Source organism: Miniopterus natalensis, chromosome 2, assembly GCF_054644295.1.
Source record: "Miniopterus natalensis isolate mMinNat1 chromosome 2, mMinNat1.hap1, whole genome shotgun sequence".
Lineage (NCBI taxonomy): Eukaryota > Metazoa > Chordata > Mammalia > Chiroptera > Miniopteridae > Miniopterus > Miniopterus natalensis.
Window position 1 is genome coordinate 7,387,300 of NC_142082.1, and position 20,065 is coordinate 7,407,364.

Genomic DNA, 20,065 nt, shown 5'->3' on the forward strand with positions numbered 1-20,065 from the left:
TTGATTTTGTTTTCAGAGGTTGACAAGCTCATCCTAAAACTCATTTGGAAATGTAAGTGGCTCTAAACAGCCAAAACAATCTTCAAAAAGAAGCAAAGTGGGAAAAATTACTCATCCCAATTTCAAACTTCCTACAAAGCTAAGTAATCATAAAGGCGTGGTCCTGGCATGAGGATGCCTTAGGGAATACAACTGAGGACCCAGGACTAAACTAACATTTATGGTCAGCTGATTTTCTACAAAAGTGTCATGAAAATTCAGTGGGAAAGGAATAATCTTTTCAACAAATGGTACTGGGAAAATTGCCTCATACAATACACAAAAATTAATTCAAAATGGACCACAAACCTAAATGTAAGAGCTAAAAGTATAAAACTCTTAGAAGAAAACACAGGAGTAAATCTTCATGCTGTTGGGTTAGGCGATTATTTCCTAGATCTGATACCAAAAGTACAGTGGTAAAAGAAAAAAATAGATAAATAGGACTTCATCAACATCAAATGCTTTGTACTTCAAGACCCTCCATCAAGAAAGTGAAAAGACAACGATCACCTGGGAGAAAAATATTTGCAAATTGCATATTCCCTAACATATATCCAAAATATATAAAGAACTCTTACAGCTAATAATAAAAAGACAAATAACCCAGTTAAAAATAGATAATAGAATTGGAATAGATATTTCTCCAAAGAAGTTATTAAATAGCCAATAAGCTCATTATGTTAAGCATCATCAGTCATTAGGAAAACGCAAATGAAAACCACAATAAAATACCACTTTCCACCCAATAGAGTGTCTATAATTAAAAAAAGACAATGACAAGTGTCATCAAGGATGTGGAGAGATGGGAACCCTCACACAGTGCTGGTGGGGACGTACAATGCTGCAGCCAAAATACATGAGCAACTTCTCAAATGTTAAACAGAGAGTTACCCTATGACCCGGCAATTCTGCTCCTAGGTGTGTACCCAGGAGAAATGACAACATATCTCCACACAGAGGCTTGTACTTGAATGTTCATAGCAGCTTTTCTCACAAGAGCCAAGAAGCGGAAACAACCCAAATGTTCATCAGCTGGTGAACAGATCAACGAAATGTGGCCTGTTCATGGGATGGAATCCTCGCCAATAAAAGGAATGAGGTGCTGCTACTACACGGATGAACCTCAAAAGCCCTGTACTAAGCCACAGAAGCCAGGCACAGAAGAGCACGTATCCTATGGCTCCATTTACCTGAACTGTAAATGCAAATCCTTAGAGAAAGAAAGTAGATTGGGCCGGAGGTGGGAATGGTGGGTGACTGCAGGGCACAAGGTTTCTTTTGGGTGATAGAAATATTCTAAAATTGTATTGTGGTGAGAGTTGTACATCTCTGTAAATGGACTAAAAACCATTGAATTGTCTGTGGGGAGGTATGTGTTTCTGGAACAGCAGCTGATACTGCTTGCTGGACACACGCCTTCCTTTGGGACATTTTGTCACCTCAAACTGAGCCTGTTGGGACACACTGTGACCGTGCCTCTGGAGGGGAGGGGAGGGGAGGGGAGGGGAGGGGAGGGGAGGGGAGGGGAGCAAGGAAAAGGGGAAGGCAGGAGGGGCTGCAGAATGTACAGGACCCAGTGCAAAATGAAGATGTGCAATCCACTGACCATCAATGATTAAGAATTTAAAAATGGGGTGGCCGAGCAGAAAAGCAACCTCGGGGCTTCATGTCATGGCACAGGTGACACGCCATGAGGCTGGTCCTGGCGGAAAGTTTCCTCCAGGCCAGGGAGAGATGGGAAGGAGTCAGCTGTTCCAGGGAGAGCAGGGAAGATGCAATGCTTGGGGGCAGTCTCCATGGGGAGCACCGACGTATGAGAGACACATGGAGGAGGGTGGAGTCAAAGCACAAGGTTTTCCAGCTCCAAGCAGCAGGGCCTGGTCTTGGAACCATATGGACCAACATGTGGGCTTTGGGGAGAAGCGGGATGGCCCAGTGACCAGGCTGCTGCCCCAGGGCCTTGGGACTATATATGACCCAGACCTTTGTGTAACGCTGGAGGAAGAGGAAAAGTCACCCTACTACCCACCTGTAGTGACTAAGACTGAATTTCTACTGATCCCAGTGGGATAGGGGTCATTCAGATTTAGGGTTATTTTTTCCTATGGTAAAATAAACAAATATAAAATTTATCATTTTCACCATTTTTAAGTGTGCAGTTAGTTCAGTGGCATTAAGTACATTCACACTGTTGTGCCCATCACCACCACCCTTCCCCAGAGCTGTATCCCGAACAGAAGCTCTGCCCCGTCGAGCCCTCCGTTTGCCCAGCTCGCAGCAACCACCGTTCTGCTTCCTGTCTCTGTGAACTTGACCGCTCCATCTGCCTCATGTAAGTGGAATCACACAATATGTGTCCTTCTGTGTGTGGCTTATTTACCTTAGAATGCTTTCAAGGTTCACCCATAGATTTAGATTTTGTTAAGAAAAAATAGAGACATGTACAATTTCTTACACACTCAAGTTTGTGAACACAGATTGATACATTAATTTCACCCTAAGACTAGCTTGAGTTCCTGTCTGATTCTGAGACGTTTTTCTCTCGCTGATCCTTCACATCCAGTCAGTCTTGCCAGTTCCCTCTCCCCAGCACCTATCAAATCCTTGACCCCAGGTTCATTCTGGCCCTGAGGACTTGGCTCCCAGGTTCCTCCATTCTTGCCTTAGACTTAGATGACCTCCCTCCAGCCCACACTGCTCAGAAATGTCAGAGTAATCATCTCTAAACCCAGTTCTGGTCTCCAAAGTCTTCTCATTATTGCTACGTCTGACCCTTGACTTGTGCGATGCCATCGATCCTCATGGCCCTTCTTCGAGGTTTCCACCTGTCCAAATCGTATGGGCTTTACCAAGATGCCATCACTTCAGCCAACCTTCCCTCTTCACCTCGCAGCCTCAGAAATGGTCTGGGCAGCCCCTGTGCCTATTCTATTCTGTCCTATGATTATATTTATTTCCACATATATGTAGTTGCTCATATATTGCTAGTTCATTTAAGACAGAGGCCCTGTCCCAGTCATCTGTAGAACAGCCCCTTTCACAAAGTAAATGCTCAATATGTCCCTGCATAGAGGATGTTTCACATACGAATGCACTGCCGGAATATACATCAACATTATACGTTGCTATAATTACCGAGTTCTGTAGTCCCAATAGTAAGTGGTAAAGGAATCCATGATAGATGAAAACAAAACCTCAAAGCCCCACCCAGCTCTGAAATGTTACTATTCGAAGGTCAAGGCCTACTAGAGGAGGGACATCTTATTTTGACTTGGAAGAGAAAGATGGGTAGAGGGCAGCTGGGGCCTGGGTGGAGGCAAAGTAAAGGGAAGGACTGAGAGTTCCCAGAGACGCCTCCAACAAAAACAGAGAGGTGACAAATATCCGCTGAGGGGATCTCTTGAGGTGAATTTTCAAGACCCCCACACAGTCCAGGTGGCTGGGAATTGGGTAGATAAAGCCATTTTTGTTTTCATCTGATTTTCTTGTCCTTCAGCTAGATGTTGAAATGCATGTTTGCACAGTGAGTCTGAGAGTGGATTCTTTGGAACATGATTTCCTTATTTGTTCATTAGAACTTGGTGAGATATGTGTGGAGTTTACAGAATAGCAGCCTGCCTTCCGTTATTATCTGTGGCCCTGGGAAATAGGGGGGTTGGCTGAGCAGAGGCCAAACACCACCCCAACATTCTAGGAGGTCCCATCTCCTCCCTGAGCAGATCTTTGATGAAATCTACAGGAAACCATCCTCCAATCTTATCTCCCCTTCAGCTCACACATCCTGGAGATGTTGATGAGTGTGAAAAAAAGAACCCAAAGCAACCCAGGCAGAGGAGCCCACCCATGGAAGAGTGGGGTGCTCAGAGCCAAGCTGAGAGCCCAGGCAAGGAGGTCAGCCTGGATCAACAGGGAGGAGGGGTCGGAAAGGACGCCTGGGCTTCCCCAGTCACCCGAGGGAGGCCGAACCTGGCCCAGACTCAGAGACCTGTGCTTGGTGAGCTTCTGCCCTGATCTAGCTGCTGGATGGGAATCTGAGGGCTCAGTCTCCTGTTCACACAATGAGACGAATAAATGCATTGGAATTTCCAAGGCCTCTCCTGCTTTTTACATTTGGTAACTCTGAATGTCTTTGGGGGACATTTTGGATCAGGATATTGAGGATTTGGTTACATATTCCCAAGCTCCTGCACATGGTTTCAGTGTTATATTTTACACTGACAAACGCTTGCTAAAATGGGCTCTGAAAGTCACAGGCAGGAACCGACAGGGAGGGGAGCCATGGTTTGGGACAAGGCCAGCTGGCCATGCTGCGGGGGAGTGGGCCAGACTGGGAGTAACCGGAACCTGGAATGAGATCCACCACAGACCCCAGCAGAACCGGGGCAGCCCTGGGTGCTGGGAAGCCCACGATGACAGGAGGGATGTGGCAGTGGTGTGGCTCGGGGCCCTGAGAGGAGAAGTGTATCCAGGGTGAAGGGGAAACAGGGAGCTCAGAGGCTCTGGGGTAGGGCCGGGAGGAATCCAGAATCCAGGGAGATCTGGGCAGGTGCACGAGTGCACCAGGGCTTTGTTAGGAAACAACGTGCCCCCACCAGATGAGGTGCAGCAACAAAACCCTGGAGCCTAGAAGACAAATGACAACAAGCCTTCCACCGAGGGGCTGGGCAGAAGTTCGGTTCCTGGCGCTGAGCGGGCGCAGTCCACAAACACGGGTCAAGTGCCTCTTCCGAGCAGGCACTGGGCCCAGACGCTGGGACTGCCCACATTCCCACCTTCCACTGCCTTTGAGCAAGTGTAGACCAAAAGCAGGGTGACGTGCAGGCCTGGGCTGAAGGGGTAGCCTGAGGGAGCCACCTATGGCGTGGAAGCCCTTCAGAGGCTGAATACAAGGAGGGACCTGGTAGACTGTCTTCAGTCCTGCTCCTCAGAGGGGCAGTGGCAGGTCCCATGAGGTGATGGTGTTCAAAGGACAGTGAGAGCAGCCTTAACCATGGGTCTCCTGAGCCCTGGCTAGCTGTTGTTTGTAAGTCTGCAAAACAGACTGAGCAAACCAAACATTGCTTTAGGCCCACTGGGCTGGGAAGCATCTTTTTAAAAAAACTTTCAATGTGATTATATATTTCCCTAAAACAAGAGGAGTGCAATGGACCGAATGTTTGTGTCCTCTCAAAATTCATATATTGAAATCTAATATGTGATGTGATGGCATTAGGCTGAGACCGAACCTCTGGGAGGTGATTAGGTCATGAGGGTGGAGCCCTCATGAGCGAGATTAGTGCCCTTATAAAAGCGACCCCAGAGAGCTCTTGCCATGTGAGAATTCAATGAGAAGATAGCCACCTGCATCCTGGAAGAGGACCCTGAACTGGACCTGCCAGCACTTTGATTTTGGACTTCCAGCCTTCAGAGCTGTGAGAAATCAATTTCTGTTGTTTATAAGCCTCCCAGCCTGAGGTACTCTGTCACAGCAGCCTGAACTAAAACAGGGGCTTAACCAATGTTAAATTAAACTGTCTGCTTATCCATGGAGATGAGCAAGTTCCACTGGATCCAGATACATCTTTTAACTTAATATTTTGAATAGATGAATCATATTGTTCAAAAAGAGAGTTGAGAAGACAGCTGTCTCACGTATCTGTCTCTCATCTGTCCAGATGTCCCTCCAATAGGAAACCACAGTGCTCAGTTCTTATACGCCTTTAAAGATATGTGTTCCCTCCAATTGGCAAAACTCTTTGGCTGGGCCCTGAGGACCCCAAACGGTGGTGTTTCAGGTGCCCACTGCCTCCTGCCTCCTGCAAGAGGAGCTGCCTCCACACCACAGAGCATTTCTAACCACGGACTGGGGGAATGTGTGTGAAAAATTTAAAATAACTGACCACTTACACACAGTACGTGGCATGGCTTCTGGAACCACCTCAGGCTAAGTGACTTGGTGGCATTTTCCAGGGGCTGCTGGAGCCAAGAGTGAGGACCCTGATGACATCTCTGAGGTGCCATTGTGTCCTGATGTGGCCTTGCCTCTCACATCTCCCCTCTTTGGTGGACTCCTGGTGGGGTGTCTTGCAGGCCAGGGGTGTAGCCTAGAGAGGGTCTACCTCCTTTACCAGGGAGAATGCTGGAGCCCAGGAGGGAGTTCATATGGCCAGGGAGGGGCTTTCGTGGGTTTTCATTATTCTGGGCTGAGAAGCAAGGGTTGGACCGGATGGGCAGCATGTTCCAGGCGGGCCTGTGGTCTACTAATAAAGGACTAAAAGCCCGATACTTGAGGTTTTCTCCCAAACACCTATGTTTGTTTAAGGTTTTTGCCTTGAACCACTAAATTAGAATGGTTCTCAGGTCTACCTGAGAAAGCCAAATCCTCATATGTGCAGATACTTTTTCAGGGAACACCAGACACGCTGCAGAGCGGGTGGCCTAATTTATCTGATTTGTGTGCATGATCTGGAAGGAGAGCCCAAGGCCCAGGCCCCCTCAGGAAAACACTGTGGGCGTCTTGCCAACTTTATCCGCAGACATGGGACCTCCCTCCACTGCCTCCCACACTGCCGTTGGGCCAGAGCCCTGTCCGGGGCCATCTGCATCCAGTGGCATAAACCACAGACCACACTCTTCAAAGGTATAAAGGAGGTCCAGGTGGAGCTGTGGCCATCAGAGGAGACGCAGACTATCATCGTGGAACATCCTGGAACAGAGGGCCAAGAACATTCCCAGGGCCATCTGGCCCTCACCCAGAGCACAGCTAACCCCAGACACCGTCTGCCCAGGCCTCTCACTTTAAAGCTGTGAGAACTCAAGACTAGGAGGGTGATGCGACTTATCCAAAGTCCCAGGGGGTTGTGCAGACTCGGGCAAAGAAACCGGCCAGCTGGCTCCTCCTCTGCGCTCACCCAGGTTGGCCAGTGCTTTCCAGCCTGCTCCCCATCGGACATTCTGGTGGGACAACCTGGGCGAACAGACAAGGCTGCTCAGACCCACCCACGGTGGCAGGCGGGGACCTGGCCTCCCAACACACCTAGAACATTCACAGCCGCGGCACCTGGTTGGGACACTCAGCTGCAGATGCTGACACGCATCCTCACGACCTCCCCGCCGGCCTCCCGCCTCGGATCTGGAACCACAGGAGTGTGTGCTCTCAGGGGCAGGTACCTGGGTCGGGGGGAGGTGTGACCGCCAAGTGTAAAGCATCTGAAGTCCCCTGACCAAAAAGTCTGTCTGCGATTTCAGTCTGACGGCCCTTTTGTCCCAAGGAGCACACCCACACCTGGCTCCGGGCCTTTCTGCCCACCCCTTTCTCCTTCCTACAAAAAGGGCTGAAGGTAGGAGTAGCTTATGATCAAGCACAACATCCAACAAGAGCCAAATGCTCCACGCAGGGCCCAGAGAAGCCCCAGGCCTGCCCCGGGTCCCGCCTGGGGGACCGCAGACAATGGCCCTATTCAGGGAAGGGGGCTCGGAAACCTGAGTAGGTGCTGTTGAAAGTGTCTCTGAAATAAATGTTAACATGCTGACTCAGGCTCCCCCGGAATTAATTTTCAATGTCCTTTTACCCATTTTTAGCATAGCATTCCTGATGAGGCAGGTACTGTGAGTGGCAGGGTTCAACCCAACTCCCAGCAGCCTGGCTGGAGGGTAGGGGTCTATCAATCACGGGGGGGGGAGGGGGGGGATCGGCCACATTTCAGAGCCGTGGGGGCTCTGGGCGGGTGAACCTTCTTAGAAAGGGGCTCGCTGGTATTATAATCAAAAGCTTTCACCACATTTGGAAGCTTTACCCGCTGCCCTAACCAGTCCCGCCTTCAGGGTGTGTGTTTCCAGCAGCTGAACGCCATATAACAAGACCTCCCTCTCATCACCATGGGAGCCAAGAGAAACACGCTTTTTAAAAAGTGGCACTGCAGTGTGGAGAGGTCCGTTGATGGGAGCTTAAATAATGACGTGCCAGGAGAGATTATTTTTGCAAATTCTTGGAACACACTTTTTTCTCAGGCCAGGGGCCGGTTAGTGCTCTCCGAGGCCTCCGTTGCCCGACACCTGGCAGACCCAGCCTGCGTCTTTAGGCAGCTTAATCAGGACCCATTGCACAGACCACAGGATTAAGTAGAAACGTGGAGAAATGTTGTCAGGTGTCCCTAGGAAGTAAGTGACAAAGCTTAGACAAAAGTTCATGCAGAGGGGAAGACAGACTTAATTGTGCTTCTGTGAGAAATGTCCTCTCCCAGCTGTGTGGGAAGCAGGGAGATAAGAAGCCCATTGGCTGGGGTCCACTGGGACCCACGGAGCAATTTCTCTCTTTTACCCCCGTGGTTATGCTACACGTTTCTGGAACGCTCCTTTAAGACACTGTCTCTGATCCCCTAAAGTTTCCACTCCAGGTAGGTATCCCACTCTAACTTGGAATCTATTCTGATAAAAATTTACATCCCCAATAAACAACCCTCCGAACTTTCTCTTCTCGGCTCAGAGGAGCCCCAGACCTCTGAATATCATGTAGCCTTGGGATTGATTCAGGGTCCCTTCCTTTCAGTTCTTCCCTATTCACTCACTCCCCGGTCAGCAGGCTCTGCCCCAAGGCACTCTTCAAATTTAACCCCTCACTCCCAGCCCATCAGGGAGAAAAGACGCCGCCGAACGTTCCGAGTGGGAAAGGAGTAAAGGAGCTTGTTGGACTATCTTCTATTTAGCGTCCAAAGCCTTCCATCTATGAATGTCTATTTTTCTTTTTTAAACAAATGCATTTCTCTCTGACCCTCCATCCTACACCGAGGGGTGAGTGGCTTGAGTACACATTCCCCGTCCTTGTGGATGCTTCTCTGACTTTGCTTGTGTTGTGTCCCTCAGATCATCACAGTCTTCAAAGATTATTTTTTCGTAAGACCTGGCTCAGAATTCATCTCTTACTAAAAACCTTTCCACTCATCCTTCAGTGTTCAGTTTTAGTTCCATCTTCTCATGGACACAGTCAAGACCATGCTAACCCTCCCCTGAGCTACAGGCACCTATCTCTACGCCACTCGTTTTCATTAAGACCCACAGGTTCTTCTAAAAGGCAGCAAGTACCCATTCTGTGTCTGTGACACAGCGCGTTCATGTTAAAGAGAATTCCTGTGCCCAGGAGAGGGTGCTGGCTCCGGTCAGGGTGCAGGGGAGGAGGGTGAGAGAGGTGGAGGCTTAGGCATCTTCTCGAAACTGCAGCCAATTCCACAAAAGAGAGACAAGGGAGATGAGGAGGAGCCACCAGAAGGGACCAGGAGCAGTCAGGGCGATCAGAGGAGCCCAGCGAGGACGGTCCTGGAGCCCGAGAGAGCTACCAGCGGGGAGGGACACAGCTGTGCCACCCCCGTTCCCAGGCGCGGCAGGGAAACCCAAGCCTGAGGACTGGCCGGGGCCACGGGAGGGCCCCGGTGGGATCAAAAGCATGACTGGGCGTTGTCCAGAGAGGACGGGGAGGGGGGGACGCAGAGGGCAGCCCAGGTGTAGTGGATCGACGTGTACGGAGGCTCACACGCAGGGGTGAAGGTCCCCGTGCAAAGGCGGGGCTAGGGACAAGGAGAGGGGGGGGCCCTGGAGGCCATGTCCGTGCTGCTGCGCTGGGGGGTGCGGGGGTCTGGGGGTACGGCAGCCCCTGCCTGAAACCCGAACTCCCCAGAAGGCTGAGTAAGTGAGCTTTTTCCCAAACAGGATTTCTCAGTACTTTCTGCACTGATTTTCTTTGGTCCGAGTGACAGCCGGTTTTAATTTAAATCAGCTATTTTCTTAAAGGCAGGGAAAGCATACCTTACCCCGCAGCCTCTCACCCCGGAGTGCTGGGGCCTTAATATCTGGGAGGAACTGGCTTCACGGGTAACTCCTAGGAGTGCAGCCTGGGACACAGTGGCACAAAGATTAATTCCAAGCAGTTAGTATTCTTGGGTTTGCTTTGATTCCAGTCAAGGATTCATAAGGCACCTGTATTCTTGGTGCCTCCTGGACTGGTCTTGGGGAGACCTCTGTCCCTGGGCCCGAGGTCACAGCCTCCTGGATGCTCCAGGACTCGGGCCAGGGCGCTGCTGTGTGAACTGGGCCTATGGCGTCTGCCCTCCCGTCTTAGTCCTGCTATGGACATTCTTCAGTGTTTGCACGAAGCATCCTACCTCCCTGCACTTTATTTACTGATTTCTAAATGTTTAAATAACACACTGCATAGCAAACTCATGTCAGCAGGTGTTCGTCTGTTGGGAGGTTATGTTTAGTGAAGGTTAGACGGGCTTCCGTGCTACTCAGGACGTTTCTGGGCCACTTTCCCAAATGCTTAGCAGACTGTCCTTCAATAGATGAATGGGTAAAGAGGAGGGGACACACACACACAGGAATATTACTTAGCCATAAAAAAGAATGAAATCTTGTCATTGTGACAACATGGAGGGACCTAGAGATTATATGCTAAATGAAATGTCAGACAGAGAAAGAATATATGATTTTACTTCTATGTGAACTCTAAAAACACACACGAACCAACAGAATAAAACAGAAACAGGCTCATAGATGCAGAGAACAAGCTGATGGTTACCAGAGGAGAGGGGGTTGGGGGACGGGTGGAAAAGGTGAAGCGGAGTAAGAGGTACGAAGTTCTAGTTAAAAAGTAGATAAGCCACAGGGTGTGTGTAGAGCATGGGGAATACAGTCAATGATATCACAATAGCTTTGCACAGTGATAGACAGTCACTAGACTTATCATGGTGATCGTGTTATGTTGTATACCTGAAACTAATATAATATTGTGTGCCAACTATACTTTAATAAAAATAAAAAATAAAAGTGTCCAAGAATTACAAACAAATGTTGCCATTGGCCTTGGCGAAACGGTGTCCTGCTGCTTGAAAACATACCCAGCATTCCCTCTTACCCACGATCCGAATTGAACAAACCACTGTTTTTCTTCCATGAAGTTTATGTTAAACTTTACTTAAATAAAATGTGGATTTAATTCAGAAAGGGAATAACCTTGCAAAAAGATCCACAGTGAGACTAAAACCGAAAGCATCCCAATAGCATTTACTCTGTGGTTGTATTTTAACTAAAATGAAGTTGAGCCACACGCAGCTCTTCCGAGGGAGAGCTTCTGCGTAAAGTAAGATATAATGATACACCCAATGCTCGCGGCTGCTTAGCCCAGCTCAGGGCCCACCTCCTTCAAACGCTTTCACATCTACTCCAACTGAAGAAAATGCTCCTCTCTCTGATCCTCTAGCATATTGGGAAATGACCCACTGGTCTTTGTGTATTAGTTTGCTAGTTGCCACAGGCTGGGTGGCCAAACAACAGAAATTTATTTCTCACAGTTCTGGAGGCTGGAAGTCCAAGATCAGTGTGTTGGCAGGTTTGGTTTCTGGTGAGACCTCTCTCCCTGGCTTACAGGTGGCTGCCTCTCACTGTGTCCTTATGTGGCTTTTTCTCTCTTTTTTTAAAGAAAAATATATTTTTACTGATTTCAGAGAAAAGAAGGGAGAGGGAGAGAGAGATAGAAATATCAATGAGGAGAGAGGATCATTGATCGGCTGCCTCTTACAGGCCCCCTACTAGGTAGGGATCGAGCCCGCAATCCGGGCATGTGCCCTGACCAGGAATTGAACCGTGACCTCCTGGTTCATAGGTCTATGCTCAACCACTGAGCCATGCTGGCTGGGCATCTCTCCTCTTCTTAAGAGGACATCTGTCACATTGGATCAGAGTTCCACTTGAAGGACCTCATCTTAACTTAATCACCTCTTTAAAAGCCTTATCTCTAAATATGGTTACATTCTGAGGCGTTGGGGTTTGGGACCCCAACACGCAAATTTTGGAGGGACACATTTCATCATTCATTTTAGAATATTAGTAGGTACTTGATGTGTCTCCTGTCCTCATCTTGAATGTAGGCTCCCTGGGTGAAAGGCTCTGTTTTAAGATCCTTTGTGTCCCCCAGGAATCAATTGTTCAATGGAATTTTCCTGATCACTGTTGTAATTTTTATTCACATATGTCCTGATGCAAATATAACTCGAAGGAGAAAATAAAATCAGCCACAGTGGCGTCGTGTCAGTGACAGGGCTGGATGATTTCCAAGGTTCCCTACAAACCCTGTGACTGTTCACTTCCCATCACCACCCACATGACTTCCCATGAAATTCTCCTCCCAGGAAGTTTCAGATATTGGCTTATTTCTTATATGCAAGCCTCCCAAGAGGTTCCAGTCCTGGCTTTTTCTAATTCCCTCTGATGGCTTATTTTCAGGTCTGTATCTGACAGCACCTGAGATCTTGGCCTGATTCAGGCCCAGAAGCTGGGGAAACTGAGGCAGCGTAATGCCTTGCCCAAGTCTCCTCAAGTGTCACCCAGACCCTGAGAAGACTCAGTCAAGGTCTTCCAGCTCCAAGGCCAGGGTTCTTTCCAGTAACTCATCCTTCCTCATCACACAAAGAGAAGAATGCCAGGGCTTTGTGTCTTATGGGCAATAATTCACGTAATGAAGTGAGATCATGGTCTCACGAATTCTGGGAAATCCTAAAACAACCTCCCTTTTAATACCAAAAGGATCTAGCATGATCTTTTGCTGGTTCATAAAATGCTCAAATGCTCAAACCATATGTTTAAGTATAATTCCCAATGGTTATATTCTTCCTTATATTAAAGAAATAGGAATTTTTCAACATCAGGTAGAAAAATAAGCATGAAAGTGGGGAAAATTGTCTAAACTTAGCCCAGAGTCGGTTCCAGGACAAGGGAGCTGATACCAGCTTCATGGCTTGGCATCTCCCAGCCTTCACTTCATCAGTAGGTAGGAGACAAGTCATCCCCAATGTCATCTGCACATGAACATAAGCCCTGCTAGACACATCTGTGTTAATATTGCTTCCATAAAAGGGGAAAAGCTGACTTAAGTATCGAGCAGTCTTTCAAATCAGATTACACATTTTACCATCTAAATATAAGGTGTCCCACAATGGAATACTATGCAGCTGTAAGAAAGAAGGACCTCTTACCCTTTGAGAGAGCAAGGAAGGACCTGGAGAGTATTATGCTAAACGAAATAAGCCAGTCAGAGAAAGACAAGTATCCCATGATCTCACTTATATGTGGAATCTAATGAACAAAATAAACTGACAAACAGAACCGACCCAGAGACATGGAAGCATGAAACAGACTGAGGGATCTCAGAGGAAGGGGGGTGGAGGGTGGGAAGAGATTAACCAAAGAACTTATATGCATATATGCAAAACCCATGGACACAGACAATAGTGTGGTGAAAGCCTGGGGAGGGGGCAGGAATGGAGTGGAGGGGTCAATGGCGGGGAAAGGGGACATCTGTAATACTTTCAACAATAAAGATAAATTTTAATAAATAAATATAAGTTGTCCCCCCAAAAATGTATACACACTTTGAATAATTATAAAGGCAGTGTTTATTAAAATATATTTTATTTTCAAAATTGAGCTATTTGCTGTTAAAGTGTGTATACGTTTTAGGGGGACACCCTGTATATATTGGCATAACATGTAGCTTCCTCAGGCTAAAGTCAGTTTGGAAGTGAAGGTGAGATCTTTGTCAAGCACCCATGGAAGGGACAAGAGAAAACATCCATCCTGAACCGAAGGCCTGTCTTTGGGTGACTGAGGCGTGATGAAAATCCCTGGTGCCAATGTCAGGGATGCGGGCCTGACAAATAAAAGCCCGTACCACTGGCCTGGTTCCTCTGTGCAGACTGCAATGGTCCCTTTTTATGCCCTGGAGTCTGACTTTCTGAAACGGATTCTGTTCATTTTCCACCGAGATCGGGGAAACTGCACGTGGCAGCTTATGAATTGCGCCTCCCAGTCAGGCTCTGAAAGACGACGGGAGTGCAGCGGGCTGCATGTGTGAAGCTCGGGGACAGAGCTGAGGTCGGGCTGGGACACACAATGGCATCTGTGTGTGACCCAGCAGCCTGCAAACTGCTTTCCTGCGAGGGGCAGCGTGCCCAGGGAGGACCGGAGCACTTCTGTCGCCTGCTTATCTGGAGACGCTGCTGCGCGTCTGGTGGGGGAGTTTAAAAACCAACACGCGCGTTGTTCGCTTGGCACGGACTGGATTTTTTCCCCTGTCCGTGCCTTCATTTCTAGTTCTCCAGTCTCTTTCCCCTTTAATTTTATGGCATCTGTCCATACACATGCATGTAGGACCCACACATGAAGTCAGAGATCTCAGGGGTCTTCGCGGGCTCCGCGGCCTTGCTGTTCTGTGCGGATCCGTGATGAGATGCGAGTCCTCGCCTCCTTCCTGCAAGTGTAATTTATAGGGTTTCCCTGTGCTCAGAGCACGTAGCAAAGTTCAGCATAAGCAGCAGTAACTGTGCGTTCCTAACAGCCTCCCTGGACGGTTTGCTAAATTCTTTCTGAGCACGCCTTGCTGGCCCTCGCAAAGGTTGCTGAAAAGCCAACTGGGAGTCGGGGATCCAACCGAGTGAGCTGAAAGTCCCTGCTATTGCGCAGACAGGGGATCAAGTTCATGGAAGCACCCTGGCTCTCTGGCGATCCCAGACGAAGGTCATCTTCAGGCTAAGCCCAGCTTTCTCTGACCCAGGCACAGTCTGGGCCAGCTGGCATTTCTGTTCCGTTTGTTTGTTGTTGTTGTTTTTAACAGATGCTACAAGTTAAAAATGGGAATCTAAAGCACAACACACTTTCCCCCTTCTCCCTGCTATTTGACCTGGCCCAAAAGGCCAAAGAAGGGCCAAGTGGCATTGCTAAGTAACTCTTCAAGATCTGTTTGAAACATTTCTTCCAAGTGCTCCAGGAATGCACGTGTGACTTGCATAGCCCAGCACTTTGATAAACAAGCCAAATGCCTCCAGGATGACGGATGACTGCAGAGCAAGGGGACGGGAGGAATCTGGTACAGACACATGAGGACCGGATGACTCTTTAAACTTGAACTTGGAAAATATGGAGTTAGCTAGAATTTTGATTTGCAAAACAAATAACCCCTTTTTAAATCATCTCTACATGTGGCTCTCTGTTCTCCACACTGAGAATCCAAAGCAGGTCCTTGGTAAGCTCTTGGTATACAACACAACCATGAAAAAACAATCTCGGCCAAGGACACTAACTTCCTGTTGCTCTCAAAGGACTAGGGAAACCTGAGCGTTTAAATAAGACCCCGTTGCCAGGCACTCGCTGTTCCCTGTTGGACTCTAGCACCATCCTCCCCACCCCGGAGAGGACAGATACTCACCGGTCATCAGGGTGTAGTAGTTGGGATAAGAGAGGCTGGGGAAGTCTGGGGTCAGGTAGTCCACTTTCACTCCCCTGCTCACGATCTCCTTGAAACCAGGCAGGGACTCCAGGGCCTCGTCACTGATGTAGTCTGAGCGAAAACCATCCAGCAGAAACACCAGCAGCTTCCGGTGGGCAGAGGCTGGCAGGGCCGGGCCGAGCGCGAGGACCAGCAGGAGGGCCCCGAGCGGCAGGGCCATGCTGCCAGGAGCCTGGCTGAGCTGGCTGGCACAGCCGTCCCCTCGCAGAGACTGAGGATGGGGAATCTGTAGCTATTCTCTATTCTAGGGGCTGGACCTTGACTGCTGGCCTTCCTGAGCCAAGTTCACTTTCAGAATTTAAAGGTACAGCACCCATTTTTAAAAAACACCCACGCTCACCCTTTACTAGAAAATCAGGAGACCTAGTCCTTTGGAGAAGCTGAGTCCCCAGACAACCCAGGATTCACACCAGGGGAGAAAGTGCAACCTTATTATTTTGGGTCAATGTTCCAGAAATACAGGAACCCACAGAGAGGTGGAATTTTCGAAGACAACAGAAGTCAGTACTAACTTTGCCGTTGGGCTCACCAAAGGGAGGAGCCAAGGGAAAGGGCAATCTTTTAATTTGCTCTTGTCCCACGTTGTTGCTCGATTTAAACTCTCTTACTGGCTTGGTCACCTACAATTTAGGAATGCAAACCTCTTAACTCAGTGTGCGAACAAGAGATGATAAAATTCGGTGGGCACATTGTGAATTTTTCGGCAGTGTGTCTACTGGCCTAGCATTCACCAACCAATTGTTTGTCTATGTCTCAGCCACTTCTTTCTCCGATGCAGCTATCTACAGTGTTTATTGCTTTATTTTTCAAGTTGCTGGTGTCCAGACTCATCCGTAGGAGGGGGTGGTTCTCAGCAGAGCCATAGAGCCAGAGTGGGACAGCAGGGGGCATTATTGGCAGGTTGCTCTGAGGCAGCACAGCCAGGAGGGCAATGAGATGGAGAGACGGAGGGTGAGCGTTTGCAGTGGAAAAGTGGAGCTGGAAACGATGCGGGCTGCACCACCCGAAGGACAGGCAGGGGAGAAAAGCGGAGGCTGGCCCGGAGGTCAGGGAAGTAGAGCAAGGCACAGGTGGGCGAGGAGAATGAGCACTAAGGCCAGATTCTCAGGGTTCCCCAGGGTAAGTCTTTCACTTGGCAGAAAATTAAAAAGGCTTATAAAACGTGCATGGCCCAGAGCAAGAGCTAAACAAATGCTAGCTATTCTTAGCATCATATCGTTGCTTGCATCCTGAGGAAACCTGCAAGGCTCGGGGACAAGCTCCACAAGGACTGAAGGCTCTCGGACACCAGCGCCCTGACCTGGGTCAATTCTAAACGCCTCTCTCACCTCCGGCCTCTGCCTGGGCCCCCTCTCCTCCTGTACTTAGAATCAAGCCCTTCCCTGAGACAACCAAGACCACCGGTCACTTTCTAAACTGTGCCACCAAAAGGGAAACACACCAGACAAATTACCATTAGGGATCAGACTTCGTTCTTCCAATAAAAATAACGCTTTTTACAATTAAAACTAAGAAAAAGAAGGGAGCTTATTCATAATGTTTGCTAGTTTGAAAAGACAGTGTTTTTATAGATCCTTGAGTTGCAGGGCATTTTTATTCTAAACAGAAAAAATAAAAGGGGTGGAAGAGGGAGAGAGGGGGCGGGAGGGAGGGAGGGAGGGAGGGAGGGAGGGAGGGAGGGAGGGAGGGAGAGAGGGAGGGCAAGATGCTGATTGGCTGCCCGGGAGTGTCACACACACTAGAAAAGAGTTTCTTCCTGCAGTGAGTGAGGGTCCCAGGAGGCAGCAGACAAAGCTAAACATGCTCAGTTGGGTCCTGAGCGGTTCCGAAGTTTCTGGGTTGTGAAGATGGTAGTGTAAGTCCACGTGGTCTGCCTTGGGGTGGCCCCAGGGCTCCCTGGGGGAGAGGCGAAGGACTCCAAACTTTAATGATGAATATAAAAGGGGCATCCTCTTTCCTCTGCTGCTAGCTGGGGGTGCAACCCCCATGTGGCTCCCTGAGTACACATCCAGCCGTGAGGAAGGCAGCCCTTAGCCAACTGGCTCTGATTAGAGTCCACAGACATCGAGGTCCCCAAGGATCCCCAGATAGTTCTGCGATGTGTCTGGGTGGCGGCATGGCTGATGGGCCCTATATTGTTCTGTGATGATCATCTCATCTTATGATCATGTTTAGACAGTTTCTCTAAAGTTTTGGGTCAAAATTATTGTAGAGAAACATCTTTATCATACATGCGAACATACGAAGAAAAAAACACATGGGATGGAATTCCAGTGAAGGCAATCGGAGCATTGCTTAGTCAGCCTCCTGGTCTTGTACATTGTGATATAGAAGAGGGTGGAAATAAAAGCTAAGCAGCAATAAGGAAAAGTGCTAGATCAGAAATGTGGTTAATATTAAGTGCCCGAAGTCTTGTGGTCCAAGACCTGTTATCCGGGTGTCCTCAGTTGGGGATGGTTATCGGCACCTAATATGCAAAAGTGCTTCTTGCCACTTGTTTTCCAAGGGTTGGCAATGCTATAAGGTCATTGCCTGTGTGGGTTGAACCTAGATAAGGGAGAAGAATGAGAACTTCCCTTTAGAAGATGAAGCCACCTTCGCCTTGACAGCTGCTCCGGCCGTGCTGGGGCCATGCATGAGCTCTCAGGAATGTGCTGAGCAGGCCCGTTAGACTCCGGGGCCTGACCTCCATGGAGAAGCAGGCGAGACAGAAGGGAAGAGTCCTGGCAGAGAGAAAACAGGATTCCAGAGCCTGGGCTTCTGGCGGAGTGGAACTGTGTGACCTGAGAAAGCTGCCTTTCCACGCTTCACTGTTGACCTCTGAACAGTGACAGAAGCTTCAAGTCCTTTCCAGCTCTGGACTCCATGAGATTCAGAAGTTGTGACCCATGTCAGTCATGTTGGCCAACATCAACCCTCACTGGTCCTATTAATCAATCTCAGTTTTGTCAACCCTTGTTGGCCTATGTCAACCCTTCCCTTTTCTAGAAATCAGCAGTCTTAGCTCCTCAAAGTTCTTGCCCCAACCCCTGACCAGGGCAAGTATCCCATCAGCTTTCTCTTTGGTGAGGCATTCGAATTAGAATCTTAATACATTTTAAAGGACTGAAGCTGTACAGAATATGGTCTAGATCCAGGGAAATATTCTTCTATAATTAAGATGAAATAAAGACATTTTCAAAAAAATGAAAGCTGAGAGAATTCATCACCAACATACTTGTACTACCAGAAATACTAAAGAATGTCCTTCAGGTTGAAGGGAAATAATACAAGATAAAAAATTAAGATCTACAGGAAGAGAAAAAAGTTATCAGAAATGGTAAGTATGTGGGTAAATATAAAAGACTACATATTTTTCTTTTCATAATATCCTCTAAAATAACAGTTTAAAGTAAAAAATAATAACACTATGATGGGATTTATAATTTATAACTTATGAAGAATTAAAAGATAAAAAACAGTAGCTTAAAATACAGGGATGGGATATTTAAATGGAACTAAACTGTTTTGACATTTTTTTCACTTACAAAGTGGGAAAAGTCAGATATAAAGAATAAAATGTAAAGTGGGCAAACATTAACTTTAAGTAGATCATAATAAGGATGCCACTGTTAATGTCAAAAGTGGCCACTAAAAGATAATACAAAAAGGCATCGCTAAAAAGCCAATAGAGAAGTAAATTATATCAGTATAATAAGGGCCTTATATGACCTGCTGACCGCTAACATCATACTCAATGGTGAAAGGTTGAAAGCCTTCCCTCAAGATCAAGAACAAGACAAGGGTGCTCGCTCTCACCACTCCTACTCAGTACAGCGCTGGGATTCTTACCCAGAGCAATCATTCAAGGGGGGAAAAAAGGAAAATCAGAAAGGAAAACTTTAGTTTTCTCTGTTCACAGATGATATGATCCTATATATAGAAAATCCTAAAGACTCAAAAAAAAGTTTTGAAAAATTATTAGAACTGATGATAAATGAATTTGGTAAAGTTGCAGGATAAAAAATTAACATACAAAACCCAGTTGCATTTCTATACCTTAACAATGAGTTATCTGAAAAAGCAATAAAGAAAACAATCTCATTTACAATACCATCAAAAATAATAAAATATTTAGGAATAATTTAACTAAGGAGGTGAAAGATCTGTAGACTAAAAATTACAAGACATTGATGGAAGACATTGATGAAGACACCCAAATTCCAGTCTGTGAGACTAGGTTAATGTATATCTTTTAAGGTTCACCATATGATTCTGATCAAAATCCAGGCTTGAGAACCACTGCTGACAATGACAGGCAGCGATGGACAGGCCCAAGCAAGGTCATGGTGTCAACAGATTTGCATTTTAGAAAGCAGGCTCCGGAAGCTGTGGGAGCCCATAATCCCGCTGGTGGAAGCAAGAATGATAATATCCACCTTCCTGGGTATTAAGAACTTTATGTGCAATAATCTATTTAGATCTTCTGGTAATTTTGTAAGGTAGATATTTATACCCAGGGATACAAAGGAAATCAAGGTTCTGAGAGGCTTAGCATCAAATAGCCTGAAGGGCCAAACTGAAATCAAGGCCAGGTCTCTTCTACAGTCCTCTCTTTTGGGGGAATACATGCAGTTTTGAAATTAGGAAAAGGAATCAAAGCCTATGTAAAAGAAAACATAATAAACCCTAACTATCTTTAGCTTATCTTGATTAAACTGAGAGGGGGAAATA

At 47.5% G+C, this 20,065-nt stretch overlaps 1 protein-coding gene across 1 annotated transcript in view; it reads right to left on the reverse strand.

Annotated features, from left to right (window-relative positions):
* Positions 1-15,521, reverse strand: part of ENPP6 (ectonucleotide pyrophosphatase/phosphodiesterase 6) — a 64,955-nt gene extending 49,434 nt beyond the window's left edge. Inside the window, exon 1 of the mRNA XM_016211328.2 lies at positions 15,272-15,521. Coding sequence (XP_016066814.2) covers positions 15,272-15,512 — 241 coding nt within the window. The 5' untranslated portion in view covers positions 15,513-15,521. The remainder of the gene's footprint in view (positions 1-15,271) is intronic.
* Between the last annotated feature and the right edge of the window lie 4,544 nt (positions 15,522-20,065).